The sequence below is a fragment of the Delphinus delphis genome, chromosome 1, assembly GCF_949987515.2.
Source record: "Delphinus delphis chromosome 1, mDelDel1.2, whole genome shotgun sequence".
NCBI classification, from domain to species: domain Eukaryota; kingdom Metazoa; phylum Chordata; class Mammalia; order Artiodactyla; family Delphinidae; genus Delphinus; species Delphinus delphis.
Window position 1 is genome coordinate 137733978 of NC_082683.1, and position 14298 is coordinate 137748275.

The following is a 14298-nucleotide window of genomic DNA, read 5'->3' on the forward strand; positions in this document are numbered from 1 at the left end:
TCCACCTCCCGGCTGGAAGCTGCCTCTCCGCTGCCTTCCTTTCCCTCCCGGCATGCACCGCCCTGCCGCCCCTCCCTCCCCTCTCCTCCCGCTCCCCGCCCACCCCTCGCGCCCCTCAAAGCCCCTCCCCCGCCGATCGCGCGCCGCGGGCTCGAGCGCGAGATGTCACCGCCCCCGCCGCTGCCGCCGCCGCCGCCGCCGCCGCGAGTTGCCGGGGCGGACGCGCAGTCCACCGCGCGTGGAGAGCCGGGGAGCGGCTACGGGGGCCGCGGGAGCTACTGAAAGGACGCCGGGGTTGGGCTTTCTCGGCAGACCCCACCCCACCCTGCCGATCCCACCCCCTGCTCCTTCCTCCCCGGGGGCGCGCGCTCGGGTACGCGCTCGGAAGTTGGGGGTCGGTAGCGAGTGCCGGCTGTGTCCCGGGTGGGAGAGGGAGGCGCGGAGGCGGCGTGCGGGGCAGTGGTTAGCGAGCCGCGCAGTTCTCGCCAGGGGCGCCCTCCGGACCTCCTCTCCGCCGCGAGCCGCCGCCACCGCCCGTCCGGAGAGTCCGGCCACTGGGCCCCGAGGCTCAGCCCGCTGAGCGGCCTCCGAGGGACGCCGCTGCACGAGAGGAACGCGCCGCGCTCTTGCCTTTGCCGTGGCCCAGCGCGCGGGCGGCGGGATGAGGGGCAGCAAACCGGCCGCGCCGGCGCTGCGGCCGCGGGGCGGCCTCTGGCGGGTGTTGGCTGTGCTGGCGGCCGCTGCGGCCGGCTGCGCCCGGGCAGCCATGGACGAGTGCACGGACGAGGGCGGGCGGTCGCAGCGCTGCATGCCCGAATTCGTCAACGCCGCCTTCAACGTGACCGTGGTGGCCACCAACACGTGCGGGACTCCGCCCGAGGAGTACTGTGTGCAGACCGGGGTGACCGGGGTCACCAAGTCCTGTCACCTGTGCGACGCCGGGCAGCCCCACCTGCAGCACGGGGCAGCCTTCCTGACGGACTACAACAACCAGGCCGACACCACCTGGTGGCAGAGCCAGACCATGCTGGCCGGGGTGCAGTACCCCAACTCCATCAACCTCACGCTGCATCTGGGTAAGCGGTGACAGCCCCATCCCCTACTACTGCTCACCCCCTCACCCAGTCTGCGGGGACCAAACAGCCGCGTGGTGGCTCTCTGCTCCCCAGCATGGGCCACACAGAAATTCCCTTCTCCAACTTCTAAACTAGATCTAGCACTTAACATCCCGCGAGCCAAGATGCTTCCCGCCAGCATCTCTCTCTGTTTGCTTTCCTAGTCTATAAATAACTTAGCCGGATTTTCGCCCCCTTGATTATTCGCCATTTCGGCTGTTTTGGTCCCTCTTTCCTGAAGCGTTAATCAGAACCCCCCCTCCTCACTTGTCAACCTTTAGCACTTTTATCTTGTTTAAAAGACTTTCTCTCCAGGGTTGAGGGTGATTGCTGTTTGCTTTGCTGAATAAGCTAGAGAGGAAAGGGTCTAAGTTAAGGGGGTTTGAGGGGAGCAAATGACTTTACTACTGCTGTTGCCTATGTGTAATTAAAATAGAAGTTCACTTTTAAAGTTATTGTTCTTTAAAGTTGTTCAGCTTTAATTAAGGGCCACAGAGCGATTTCACTGATAATCCTGGTACAGACAAAACAAAAGGAAGTATCTGCACTCACTGTAATTGTTGGGTACAGTTTTGTCCCTGAGTAAAAAGGCTCTCCTCACTGTCTTTCCTTTTGCTTTGATTCAAAGCAAGTGTAGAAGCATGTGTAAGTGACCTTTTAGCAATCAGGAAAGGGATGTATAGAAAACTTCATTGCTGGGTGGTGGACGAGGATGGACATGTTTATCCCCGAGTATTAAAAATCATGTTTGATCTGGGTCAGTTTTTCTTCATCGTTGAAATATACAAACGAGCAGAATGATTCATTATTGTGTTTAACAGAGTAACATGCGTGAGAAACTGGCCTTGACGGGCAGAGCTTCAGTCCCGTTGCAGACCAGTAGCTGGTAGTAATGAACTTCCAGAGCGAACAGCGTGCCAAGCCATTCTTCTATCAAAGCAGTATAATTCTGTAAGGCTAGTAACATTATTTGGGGAATCTTCGAAAGGAACGTTTGGTAGGCACATGGTTCTTTTGGTCGTGGTTTTTGTATTTTTCTTTCCACTGCTCTCTGATACATTAAATTTTATGAAAGCGTCAAGATTCTAGAGAAAGTACTTTGAAAAGTGGAGTTAAATTACTGTGTGTGGAGCAAGTTTTAGAAAAACAGTATTTAGCACCTTTGTAGTAAATATCATTTTATTTGTAGACAAGTTATTAGGAAGATGAAACTTTTCAAAAGTAAGTTCATAAACTGGAACTCTAAGGCACCTGTTTTTCATAGGTGGAAGAAATAAACTGAGTTCAGTTTTTCAAAGGTATTGGAAACATGGAACTAAGCAGTATCTTGGAACAGGTGCCTTTCCAAAGATTCTGCAAGAGACCTAGGCCCTCCTAAGACTTTGTGGGGATGCTCTTTATCACTTTTCTCCTAAGTGTTGTATTTTTAAACTTGGCCAAGATTAGTTTTGAAACTTGTATCCAATTATTAAAAAAAATTTTTTTGTCTTTTTAAAGCTTCTGTGTTGAATTTTGAATGCCTACAGCGTCTTATTTATTTTATGTTTTGAAATATTAAAAATTTCAAAGCAAAAGCATGTGTCTCAAATGCGTGAGATTCAACTGAAAATTTCTGAATAAGAATCTCTTATTTAGGTAAAGATAGGGCTGTCAATCTGGACCTTCTGAATTTTCTGCTGTGAGCACTATGTAGCAAAAGGTTACTTCAGGTGATGGTAGAGGAAGGTAGATTACTCGGTGATTACTTCTCTATTACAAAGATAATGTGTTAGGTAAGATAGTATCCGTCAAGTTAGGTTGCTACTACTGGGAGGCCGATATATGAGCTTTGGGTCCTAGTGATTAAAAAGCTCGAAAGACTTTTTACTCTGAAAATGTTATATATGCTTGAACTTGTTTTGCTGAAAAATTCTTCAGTTTTTGGTAACATTCTTGCTAAATGAAGTTCATAAAACTATAGATTTAAAACTTCTAAGTAAATAAAAGTGATTTAAAATAGTTTTCATACAAATACTGTAAGAACATTTACTTGAAGATTTTTAGATAGACAATTTCTAAAAACTTGACTAGAAGTTATTGTACTTGTTGTGCCATCAGAAATACTGTCCTGGAGGAAACTGTGTGTGGAGAAGATGGGGAAGGGGAGGGAGATTTGCGTGTAGTGGCGTTGATGTCTCAATCTCTCTCTCTCTCCCCTCTCTTTTTTCATGACAAGGATATATGTATTCATGAATGTTATGATCTATAACTTAACAACAGATAGGCAGGGCTTTATGTATTATTGTGTGTTTTGATATTCAGCACATTCACTCCTTAACTGCAGTTACTCCATGGGCTCTAGCTAACTAATTATTTCCCATGAATTCAAGGACCATGACTGTTTGTGCATCTATTAAATCTCCCATCCAGTTCAAATTTCACATACCCTTAAACAAGTGATGCATATTGTGCTTTGCCCTTACAGAGCATGTGAAACTGAAGGGAGCAGTGTGAAAGAACTAGGTCTAGCCACCACTTTTGTAGCCTTCCTTTTGATGTTGAACTTTAAGCACAGTAAACTTTAAAATAAGCAAAGTCAGATCACAGTTAAATTGTCACAAGAAATATACATATTTTGCCAGTGATCCTAAGACTTTTTTTATTGTAAAAGTAAAACATGACATAGTGAATTAAAACAGTATAATGACTAGTGAGTCTCTTATCTCCATTTGCTAAGTTGCCGTAGAGACTGTCGCTCACAATTTTTTACGTAACCTTCCAGAAACATTTCATGCATACACATGTATGTATAAAATTACACGATCATTTTAACTGGTACCTTTTTTGGGGGGTGAGGCATATTTTAACAGATGGCAAGTACAAATTAGGTGATTGTACCATTATCATCACTTGTACAAAGGCCAGGAAAATCAGCATTGTTTCTGTAAGCAGCCATGTCTTAAGCACCATTTACAGTTATCCAGGGTACAGGGTGCAATGTATACTTAGATATAATGAGTTAAAGTTGCTGTGGTCATCAGAACTGTATTTTCTGCCCATTGTGGAGAGAAATCTCAGCAAGGCATCCTTTTCTAAAAAGAAGTCTTTCTTTTGCCTTTCACTTCTGGATCTTCTCTCCTAACTCCTATATGAATTATTCAACTGCTTTTTAAAAGTCTGGCTTTTGTGTTTTATAATAAGTTTTATCCTTATCAGCAGAGTAGTTGATAGTAAGATTGCATCTGAGGATTTGCCTTTTATTAAACAGCCCCTTTAATTAACTTGATAGTCACTGTAGATGAAAACTTGGCAGACTGGGTGTCCAGTCTGCCAGATTGGTGTCCAAGCTCCTTATAAGCTTTAGGAACAAGCAGTGATTAAATGACACTTTTAAGCTGTATCTAAATATTGTTTTTGTGTGTCTAAATCACAATAATTGCTATATAAGGGTATTACATTTTATTCTGTTTGGTCCTCTTAGTGTGTATTTAACATGAAACAAACAGCAAATTTTTTTCCCCGGGAATATTTTTGCGAAGTAGGTTCTGACTCTGTTAGAACTCTGGTGACTTCACTGTGGTATTTGTGCACCCTGAGGGGACACTATTTTAGTTTGTCTTACAAAGGCCTGATTTACATTTTGCAGGTTTCAACTTGAGGAGTTAAGGAGCTCTTCTTTAGTGGCCAGCAGTTGGTGAACACAGTTTTATAAAGTTGCTGTTGGCTGTTTTCCTGTTCTACAATTCACTGCTTTTTCCGTAAATACCTTTTTCATGTTTCTAAAGCATTCAGAAAAACAGTTTACACATTAGGAGAAAGTTTGGAACTGTGAGCTCCCCTCCCCCCATTATTTTGTCATTGGCCACATTTGTGGGAGGGATAAAGTTTGACTATTTCAGTTCTAAATCCTTTTAGGAAGTTGGACATGCCTTTTGCTATGCACTCCTTTCCCTGTGCATACATTCTCACGTTACTCCCAGATATTCTGCAAACATATTTTAAATACCTACTGAATACGTGGTGCAGTACCTGATAGAAAGGTGTAGAAGATTGAAGGTCCATTCTTCAGAAGTTTATACCCTGTTAGATGGAATTTTCATACCCAGATGTAATGCCATTACAATAATAAATCAGGAGTTCCTTTATAATACTTTACAGTTTATAAAGCCTCCAGTTTATCACTGATTAGATTTTCATAACTCAGTGAGGGAAGGCAAAGATGAGGGTCCTGAGGTTGTGATTTGCCAAAAATTATAGTGGAGGTAGGTTTTTGACTCAGTCCAACATACTAGCTCCTGCAGTTCTTCGTTTCTCTAACAAATCTCTCAAAAGAATGACTAGTTTATTCCAGGGCAACTTTAAAATATCAATACAAGTTCATGTACATACCGATTCAGAGATATTAGACTCCCTTGGTTTTCCTGCTGTTCCCTCTGTTCCTTTTCACTTATGTTTCTCGATTCCTTTTTTTTTTTCTTCATGCTACTCACTCTTCCTGAATGAAGTCCTCTAAATCTCAAGGCTTCCATTACTATTTGCAAATCAATAAATTCTAAATTTGTATCTTCAGGACAGCTTTTTCTCCATGTGGGACATGGTCAGTTTGCTATGTCCAGAGGCCATGTCCAAAACTAAATTCATTCCTTATTGTCTTATCCAGTTCAAAGCTGTATCTTAATGAACAGCACTACTGTTTATTCCTGAGGCTCTCAACCAATCTTTGGCCAAGAACCATGCTTCATAGGCTTTCATCAGTAAAGATTACTCTGTTTGGCCAGCAGATAGCATCCGCTGCTGGGTCTCTGGGCAACTGTAACTCCACCACTTTCCCACCCATCCTTGCTACAGTCTGCCCAAGACTCCACTTTCACTTCCTGTATCCAGCCATATGTCTCTTGGATCCTTATCTTTATATCTGCTTTACTGTAACCCCCCATGGAACTTCACCTTGATTGCTGCAACAACTTGCTAATGAATTGGTGGTCTTTCTGCCTCCAGTTTTGCTCTTTCTATTCAGGCAGCCATCGCTTTGGACCGAGCAATGGTTCTAAAATGCAAATCTGATGATATCGTTTCCCAGCTAAAAATTCTGCAGTGATTCCTCAAGCCTTTAGGATAAAGTCCAGATGCCTTGGCATGGTGTATAAGGTACTTTAGGATCCGGACCTTTATAACCTCTAGGCTTATCTTTTGTCATTTCATGTGCTTGAAGGGCTGTTTCTTCGGTTTGGAACACTTCTTCCAGGTGTCATCACCTTCAGGAATCCTTCCCCAGTTTCTTTCTCTCCCTGGCCTGGATTAGGAATCCCACTCACACCACCCTGTAGGTATCTACCACAGCACTTATCACATGGTATTGTTTCTTTGCTTGTCTATCTCCACTTCTAGACCATGAGGTCTTTGAAGGCAGGGTCGGGGACTTAGTCATCTTTTTAGTTTAGTTGAATAAAACTAACATTAGTTAACTGCTTGCTATGCCTCAGCACCATACAGATTCCTGGGTGTATAATGATTCATTGGATATTGCCCTGACCTCATGGAACTTGTGGCTTAGATGTGGAGACCTAGGTCTCTAGCCTGGGGGTAGGCAAATTATAGCCCACAGACTAAATCCAGCCCTGGGCTGCCACCTATTTTTGTATGGGCGATGAGCTAAGAATGGTTTTTACATGTTTAATTGGTTGAAAAATCAAAAGAAGAAAAATATTTTATGACATGTAAAAATTATATGAAATTCAAATTTTAGTATCCATAAAGTTTTATTGAAACACAGTCAAGTTAATTTATTAACGTATTGTCTCTGGCTGATTTTGCACTAGAAAGGCAGAGTTGAGTAATTGTAACAATAAGTCCTGGCCCACAAAGCCTAAAATGTTTACTCTCTGACCCTCTACAGGACAAGTTTGGTGACGTCTGCTCTAGACCGATACGTTCAGTGTTATATAATAAGTTTTTAGGTAAAAGGTGCACACACGGGCTTCCCTGGTGGCGCAGTGGTTGAGAGTCCGCCTGACGATGCAGGGGACACGGGTTCGTGCCCTGGTCCAGGAAGATCCCACATGCTGCGGAGCGGCTGGGCCCGTTAGCCATGGCCGCTGAGCCTGCGCGTCCGGAGCCTGTGCTCCACAACGGGAGAGGCCACAACAGTGAGAGGCCCGCGTACCGCAAAAAAAAAAAAAAAAAAAAAAAAAAGTGCACACACAGAAAGCATTCACTTAACTTACCGTTTGGAGGGAGGCTGGAGGGTTTGTATCTCCACTGCTTAACAATGTGTCTGGCATAGTGTTCAGTAAGTATATGAAGAGTGAGTAAATAAATGAATGCCTGAATTATAAGAAGTCCCAAAACACTGCACATTAATTTATATTCTTCTCAGTAACACTTTTGAACTTGAGTTTATTTTTATCAGTGCCATCTCTCCATTTTTTTGAGATTTATGCCACTGTGAATGTGGTACCTGGTTGTTTTATTTCTGTAGCTTTATAAAAAAGTACTAAGTTGGGTATGGAACTGATATGGAATTGAAAGATCTGTGACTGTCCTTTTTTGGTGTAAAAATTAGGCTTTTATATGATTTGAAGTCAGCTGGATAAATTTTATGAGTAAACTACTTGCTCAGGTTTGAATCTCACATGTGAATATGTTTCTGAAATTTTAATGTTAATGTGTGTTTTTCTTTAGAAATGGACATAAATTTTATTTTAAAATATATATTCACATGTTTGTTGTTGAAATAGACTCTAAAAGGGTATTATTAAGCAGTTGTGGAGAAGGGTTGCAGTGAAACATCTTATTTGCTTATTGTGTGTGGCATCATTTTTAGTTTATTTAATTCATTATTGGTACACTCAGGAGACTGGCATACTGAGGTATGCCTTCTCTGCAGGATAGTGAAGAACCACATTAAAGTGGTTAGACAGATGAATAATAACCACTTATTTGTCTAGATTTAACAGGCAGCAGAACCAACAGATGCTTCTTTCCTTGTTGCTTGTTTCCAGCTATACTTAATGGACAGCTCTACTGCTGGTCTGTTTGAGTTTTAGGGAAAAGTGTCAAAGTTTAGAGCAGAACTGTTTGTTTATTTTTACTGCCCAAAATTCCAGAGAGGATTTTTTAAAATAAGGGATTAATCTGTCCCTTATCTTAAATTGTCAAAGGATAAAATTTCAAGATGACTGTGTGCCGGTTCTATTACTTTGCCTGTTTCTTGCCCTAAGATTTGTCAGAGGGCCTTGCTAAGATTTGCAAGCATCTCCTTTCTTCTAAAATGATAAAGTTAGATGTTGGCTCATTTGGGCCTAAAGCGGACAGCTTGCTAAATGGGGTTAGCAGAAAACTCATTTACAGAAATGTCACTGAGGTTTTAGAGTATTGTGCCACACTGTGGTGACACTAATTAAGTACATCTGCTTTTCTTTCCATGGGCTCTTCCAGGAGGCCAGCCTAAAATAACTGGGTCCAGTCAGCCTGGTGCCCTATGCAGCTACATATTCATGAAATAAAATAAAGCAGACTTATCTCTTTCTTAGACAATGGCGCTCTCAGATCTTTTGTGGCAAGGCTGGGAGATGAATTAGGGGATTTACATGATTTCTTTTAAAACTTTAGGAGTTTTAGTCCCTCAGCTCCCTCCTTTTACTCTTTGTTTCCGACTGCATGGCTGCTTCCTATTATATTGCAGTCAACATTGGATTTTTGCTGTATCGTCTTGTTTTGTGTTTTTTTTTTTGTTGTTATTTTATCTTCTTTTTGTTTTGGAAGTTTTTGGAAATAAGGATTCAGAATCAACCTTCACATTTTTAAAAAATTTCTTGAAATAAAAAATACAAGTGGTATTGTATAGAGTTACTCTATTGTATAGAGTATAGAGTTAGGGACTCAATGAATTTTGTTCGTGATGATAAATCACATTGTATGTGAAGGTTTCTGCTAACCAGAGCGATTGCCCAAGGCAGTGACTACAGAGATGCCTGTCAGTGTTTTCAGAGACACAGCTAGTAATCAGTCTTTTTTTTTTCTCCTTTATAGTTCCCGCTTTACGTTCTGCATCTTGACCTGCATGGAGGTTACAAAGGTGTATACATATGTACAGATTCAGAGCTGTACATTTAATATTTGTGTACTTTGTTGTATCTAAATTATTCTTCAAATTAGAAAAAAAGAATTAAAAGTTTCAACCTACTAAAATACAAAAAATAAATAGGTGATTTTGTTAGTTTGGGGTACGATTTTGGTTTAAAATAGGAGAGCACAGAATCTAAGACATAATCATCTACGTTCTATTTCTCGTACGGTCTTTCTACCCTACCAGCAGTTGCTGGCATCAGTAGGCATTCAGAAATGTTTTTTGAGTGAAGGGACACAAAACAAGCCAACCAGCTGATTTTCATTGAGGTATCAGCTGATTTTACTTGAAGTACCTACAGAGTGCTTTCAGAAAAGCATTCAGGTGAGCTTCCTGGTAGGTCTCAGGAAGTGGAGTGTGGGCAGGTGTACAGGAAGAGCAAGTTCTCTTTGCTCTTCTCATGACTACCTTTAACCAGGTGATGGATTTGGTTGGTGCTTAGTGGTTTGAAGTGATAAATGGTAAGTTTGTGTTTTGGGGGGCAGGTTTAGAGAGTTCTCTAAGAATATCCCTGTGGCATGTGCTTTTGTTACAATGTCTGGTTTTTATAAAACTTGTTACTTAAATTCTACAGTGAAAACAAAATATTCCACATATTACATAAAATGTATAATCTGAAGACCTTCCTTCCTTTGACATGTTCCAGATAGTGGCTTCTTCTCATTGAGCCGTTTAGAAATAATACATTTGGGGCTTCCTTGGTGGTGCAGTGGTTAAGAATCCGGCTGCCAGTGCAGGGGACACGGGTTCGATCCCTGGTCTGGGAAGATCCCACATACCACAGAGCAGCTAAGCCTGTGCGCCACAACTGCTGAAACCCGCGCACCTAGAGCCTGTGCTCTGCAACAAGAGAAGCCACCACAATGAGAAGCCCATGCACCACAACAGAGACCCAATGCAGCCAAAATTAAATAAATAAATAAATTTATTTTAAAAAAAGAAATAAGTCTGAAGCTTGAACTGTGTTGTGTGGCTTTCTTAGAGAAGTGTATGAAATTTTGTGAAGTATTTCCAACTAAGTGAAAAGACCTACCCACTCAAAATGAGGTGAGCCTATTTGATTGTGATTTTTAATTAGTTAGTTGGCAAAGTTCTTTTGTAAATAAAATTCTTACTTTGCTGAGAAAATTCTTCTCTTATGGGCATTGTAATATGGAATGTGTAGGTAATATTGTTGAAACACTTTTTTTATCCTCAGGTGATTTGTAATGTGTTTTGAGGGGATAAGACAAAAACACTCATGTACAGACAATCAGTGGGAGAATATAAGCACAGTAAACATAATTCAGTTGAAACTTTTTAAAGTGCTGAGGGAATACCTGTAAAGCACTTTGAAGAGTGTCGATGGCAGTCACCCAGGAAAAGCTTCTTGGGTCTTGAAGAGTGGTAGACATGAATGGAGGACTTTCCAGGAAGGGTGATTTGTTTGAATAAAGATCTAAGAGTAACCAGATAATGGTGAAGGCATTGTTTGCTTTCCATGGAGTAGTAGAGACTTGGAGGATGGGTTCTGAGGAGATGCGGATTGTGAAAACTGGGCAACAAAAGAAAGTAAATTTCCTTTCGTTGAGCACCCCTCGGTTGCCTCTTTGAATCCTTAAAACAATCTTGAGAACTACTGTGACCCCTATGGATAGTAATATGACTGGTGACTGCTGAGGTAGAACAGGTTGAATTTAGGTTGGAATTCAGACCTGTTGTGGATAGGTTATGCACTTGCCACTCTGCCATGTTAGAACAAGCCTGGTAAGTGACAGAGACCTGTAGAGGACCTTTAATTAGGAAGTGAAATGAAAGTATACCAAACCAAAGGACTGAGTCTGGTTTCTCTGACAGATCTCTGCTTGAGCTCTGGATTTGGAGTGCTTCTTTTAAAAAGATCTTTGCACTTATTTGTGAAGAACAGAGGATTGTTAGCAATGGGAAAATACTAGGTTTTGGGTACTTATACTAGTTATATATTTAGCTGTTAACGCTTCTAGGAATTTCTAAGGAATTTATTGAATTTCAGAATGAGATTCTGTGTTTTGTCAGTGTCTAATGATAGGAAAAGTGTACCACATACCCTGTTTCCTGAAGGGTGGTCAGGGGAACGCCACCTTATCTCCTTTCTGCCTTATCCATGACTCCTTTCTGGTTGTTGAGAATGGCTGAGTTGCTTAGTTCAGTTGCTTACTTTATCTGACATCCTTAAAGATAAGCCTGTCAGGGCCATCTCCAGGTTCTACTTCGTTTCCTCTGCTTCAAGTAAATTCTGACTCTTACTTGGTGGCCTTTTTGTTGTTCAGGTTTGCTAACTGAAAGGTGTAACCACCTTTTATTGATTGATAAATAACTACTGTGGTCCCAGGAGGTTTCTTTGTCACTGTTTCAGCTTTCAGGCTTGGAAGTGACTTCCTTCACTTTGATTTCTGTATATGTTAGTTTGTAAATCTACAACTCTGTCTATCTATCTTATCTGTGTATCTATCATTCACTCTTTATCTCCTTAGTTTCCCCAGAGCATTCCTGAGCCAAGGTTCAATCAGCGGACTCCTAGATATCTTAAAATTTTAAAAAAGAAATTTTTTTTTGCTTCCTCTCTGAAGAAGGGGGTTCCCACTTAGATTTTGTATTTTGGGTTTCTCCCCCACTGCATACTACCTCCGCTTCTACAACTCAATATTAAGTATTATTGAATCACAATCCTCCTTTCTTTACAGACCTGCTTTGTCCACATTGCATTTCTGTGATACATGTGGTTACATCATCACATCCTAGTGACTGATGGTATTTAAATGCACATGCTCAATTTTATTTCTTATGGGAAGAATGGCACCCACTGCTACATTTGAGGCCGAGTATTGGGCTTAAAATGCCCCCACCCCTTTTGCCAGTTGGTAAAATACAGAAGCATCAGTATTTTCTAAGGGCTTTCCCATCAGCTTTCTTCAAAGAGAATAAAAGGATCTTAAGTCTTTCCAAGAGAAGAGCTTCACGGTTTTTGAGAAGGGGGTCATGACAGCTTGATGAAAATGAGTTGAACAGCTTTTCTTGAGCTCTCTGTTCATTGGCAGGGACTCTGGCAGCAGCAAATCCTGATTAGAAGCAGGAACGGTCTGCACAGATGTTCTCAAAATCTGAGATCATCTTATTATCAGAAACTATTAAGAAATAAGTTATAGTAGCTTGGCAATGTAAAATGATTAGATCTAGGAATGGATTTTGTTTTCTGACCCTATCCTGTACAACATTTAGACCTTTAGTTTTCTGGAATGTTGGCATCTCTGGACTTTTGAATATGTGGCTAACTAGAATAATTTTGGAGTTGGAAGGAAACTTAGGAAAGTTTAAACTGTAAAAAATATGTTTTAGGGATGGGTCCTGGTTTAATTTACTTAATCTCTTATCAAAGAAGTTAGGGTATAGTTGCCTTGGTTTAGCAGTTTATCTGTGCTTCAGTGTTGCTGTTCCTCCCCTAGTGGTTCCTTCTCCTATGGACCTTATCCTGATAGGACTGGTGACTTGTCCTGTTGTTTTGGTGTCACTAAGTTTTTATTTTTTTAAATGAAAAAAATTGTTTTTCATTAAAAAAAATTTTAAATACATTTATTTATTTTTAGCTGCGTTGGGTTTTCGTTGCTGCGTGCAGGCTTTCTCTAGTTGCGGTGAGCAGGGGCTAATCTTCATTGCGGTGCACGGGCTTCTCATTGCCGTGGCTTCTCTTGTTGTGGAGCACGGGCTCTAGGCGCGCGGGATTCAGTAATTGTGGCATGAGGGCTCAGTAGTTGTGGCTCGCGGGCTCTAGAGTGCAGGCTTAGTAGTTGCGGTGCACAGGCTTAGTTGCTCTGTGGCATGTGGGATCTTCTCAGACCAGGGCTCGAACCCGTGTCCCCTGCATTGGCAGGTGGATTCTTAACCACTGTACCACCAGGGAAGCGCTAAGTTTTTAGATTATTACTATTATTTAAATGCCAGATCATGATCTGGTAGAGATGAGCATCCTGAAATTTTCACTGAAGTTGTGTTCTTTTTGGAGGTGGGAAGAAACACAAGGCTAAAGGTGAATATTGTGTGGGAGAGACAGTTGGAAACGGAAGAGCAATTGTCTACTTTAATTGTTTTGGTCATGTGGTTACCCCTTCATGGTAAAGGGGTCACGTTCTGTGGGGTTGAGCGTCTAGGATTAACTTTCAGAGTGTCTCTATACATAGTTGTGAATTTATAGTGAGTATTTTAGATAAGTTCATGGGATAGAAAGTCTATCGAATACCAAATTCTTACAACTCTATTACAGATTATGAAAGTTTGTGAGACCATCTGTAATGCAGTTGTAATAAAATTTGTTTACTTTATCAGGATTGCTTTAGGGGCTGAAGCTGGTTTTTTTTTACTACTGTTTTCAGCATTTTTGCTGCTTGGCAAGAAATAAGTTAGCATCAACTCCTGGTGCAATAAGAATCATTCAGTTTTGCGGCCATTCTGATAAAGCTTTGGTTTTATACTTATGCCCACTTTAAAGTTCTTATATCCTGGCACAAGGCATGGATGGTAAATCTAGGGTATCAGAAATAGACTGATTCTGGATATTAACATACTTTCCAGATGTTTGGAGAATGTAAGCTTGTTTTCTTTGCCTCTTTTTGTGTGTTCTTCTGTGTGTATCTATATCTGTGCTTCCCTGTGTTTTTATAGGAAAACCTCTTGGGGAAGGGGGAATCTGCTTTTTGGACTGGGAAATAAAATAAGTATTAAATTTTTGGGGTGAAACCTTTGAGTTGGTAGTGCCATTGCTGTGAGAGAAAGGAGAGGCAGCTTTGTTCCCATAACGGAGACTGTTAGGAAGGCTGGTGTTGGGGCGAGACTCTGTGGAAGTAACTAAAAAGGCTTCTTCACATCTCCAGTGATTTTCAATTATGAAATGGACCACGAATGCTCTGAATCAGCAGCCTTTTAACCATGCCTGACTAAATAGACCTTGTTTTTGAAATTCACAGCAGTGTCAAGATCCCTGCTGTCTTTTTGTCCATCCTGCTAACGCACAGCTGTTTTTGTTCATGGATCATTTTGTGTTCAACTGCCTGGTTACTTCCTCAG

General features: G+C 41.6%; 1 protein-coding gene across 1 annotated transcript in view; it reads left to right on the forward strand.

Annotated features, from left to right (window-relative positions):
* The first annotated feature begins 208 nt into the window (after window positions 1-208).
* Window positions 209-14298, forward strand: part of LAMC1 (laminin subunit gamma 1) — a 124343-nt gene continuing 110253 nt past the window's right edge. The window contains exon 1 of the mRNA XM_060035132.1: window positions 209-1076. Within this exon, the coding sequence (XP_059891115.1) occupies window positions 662-1076 (415 nt within the window). The 5' untranslated portion in view covers window positions 209-661. The remainder of the gene's footprint in view (window positions 1077-14298) is intronic.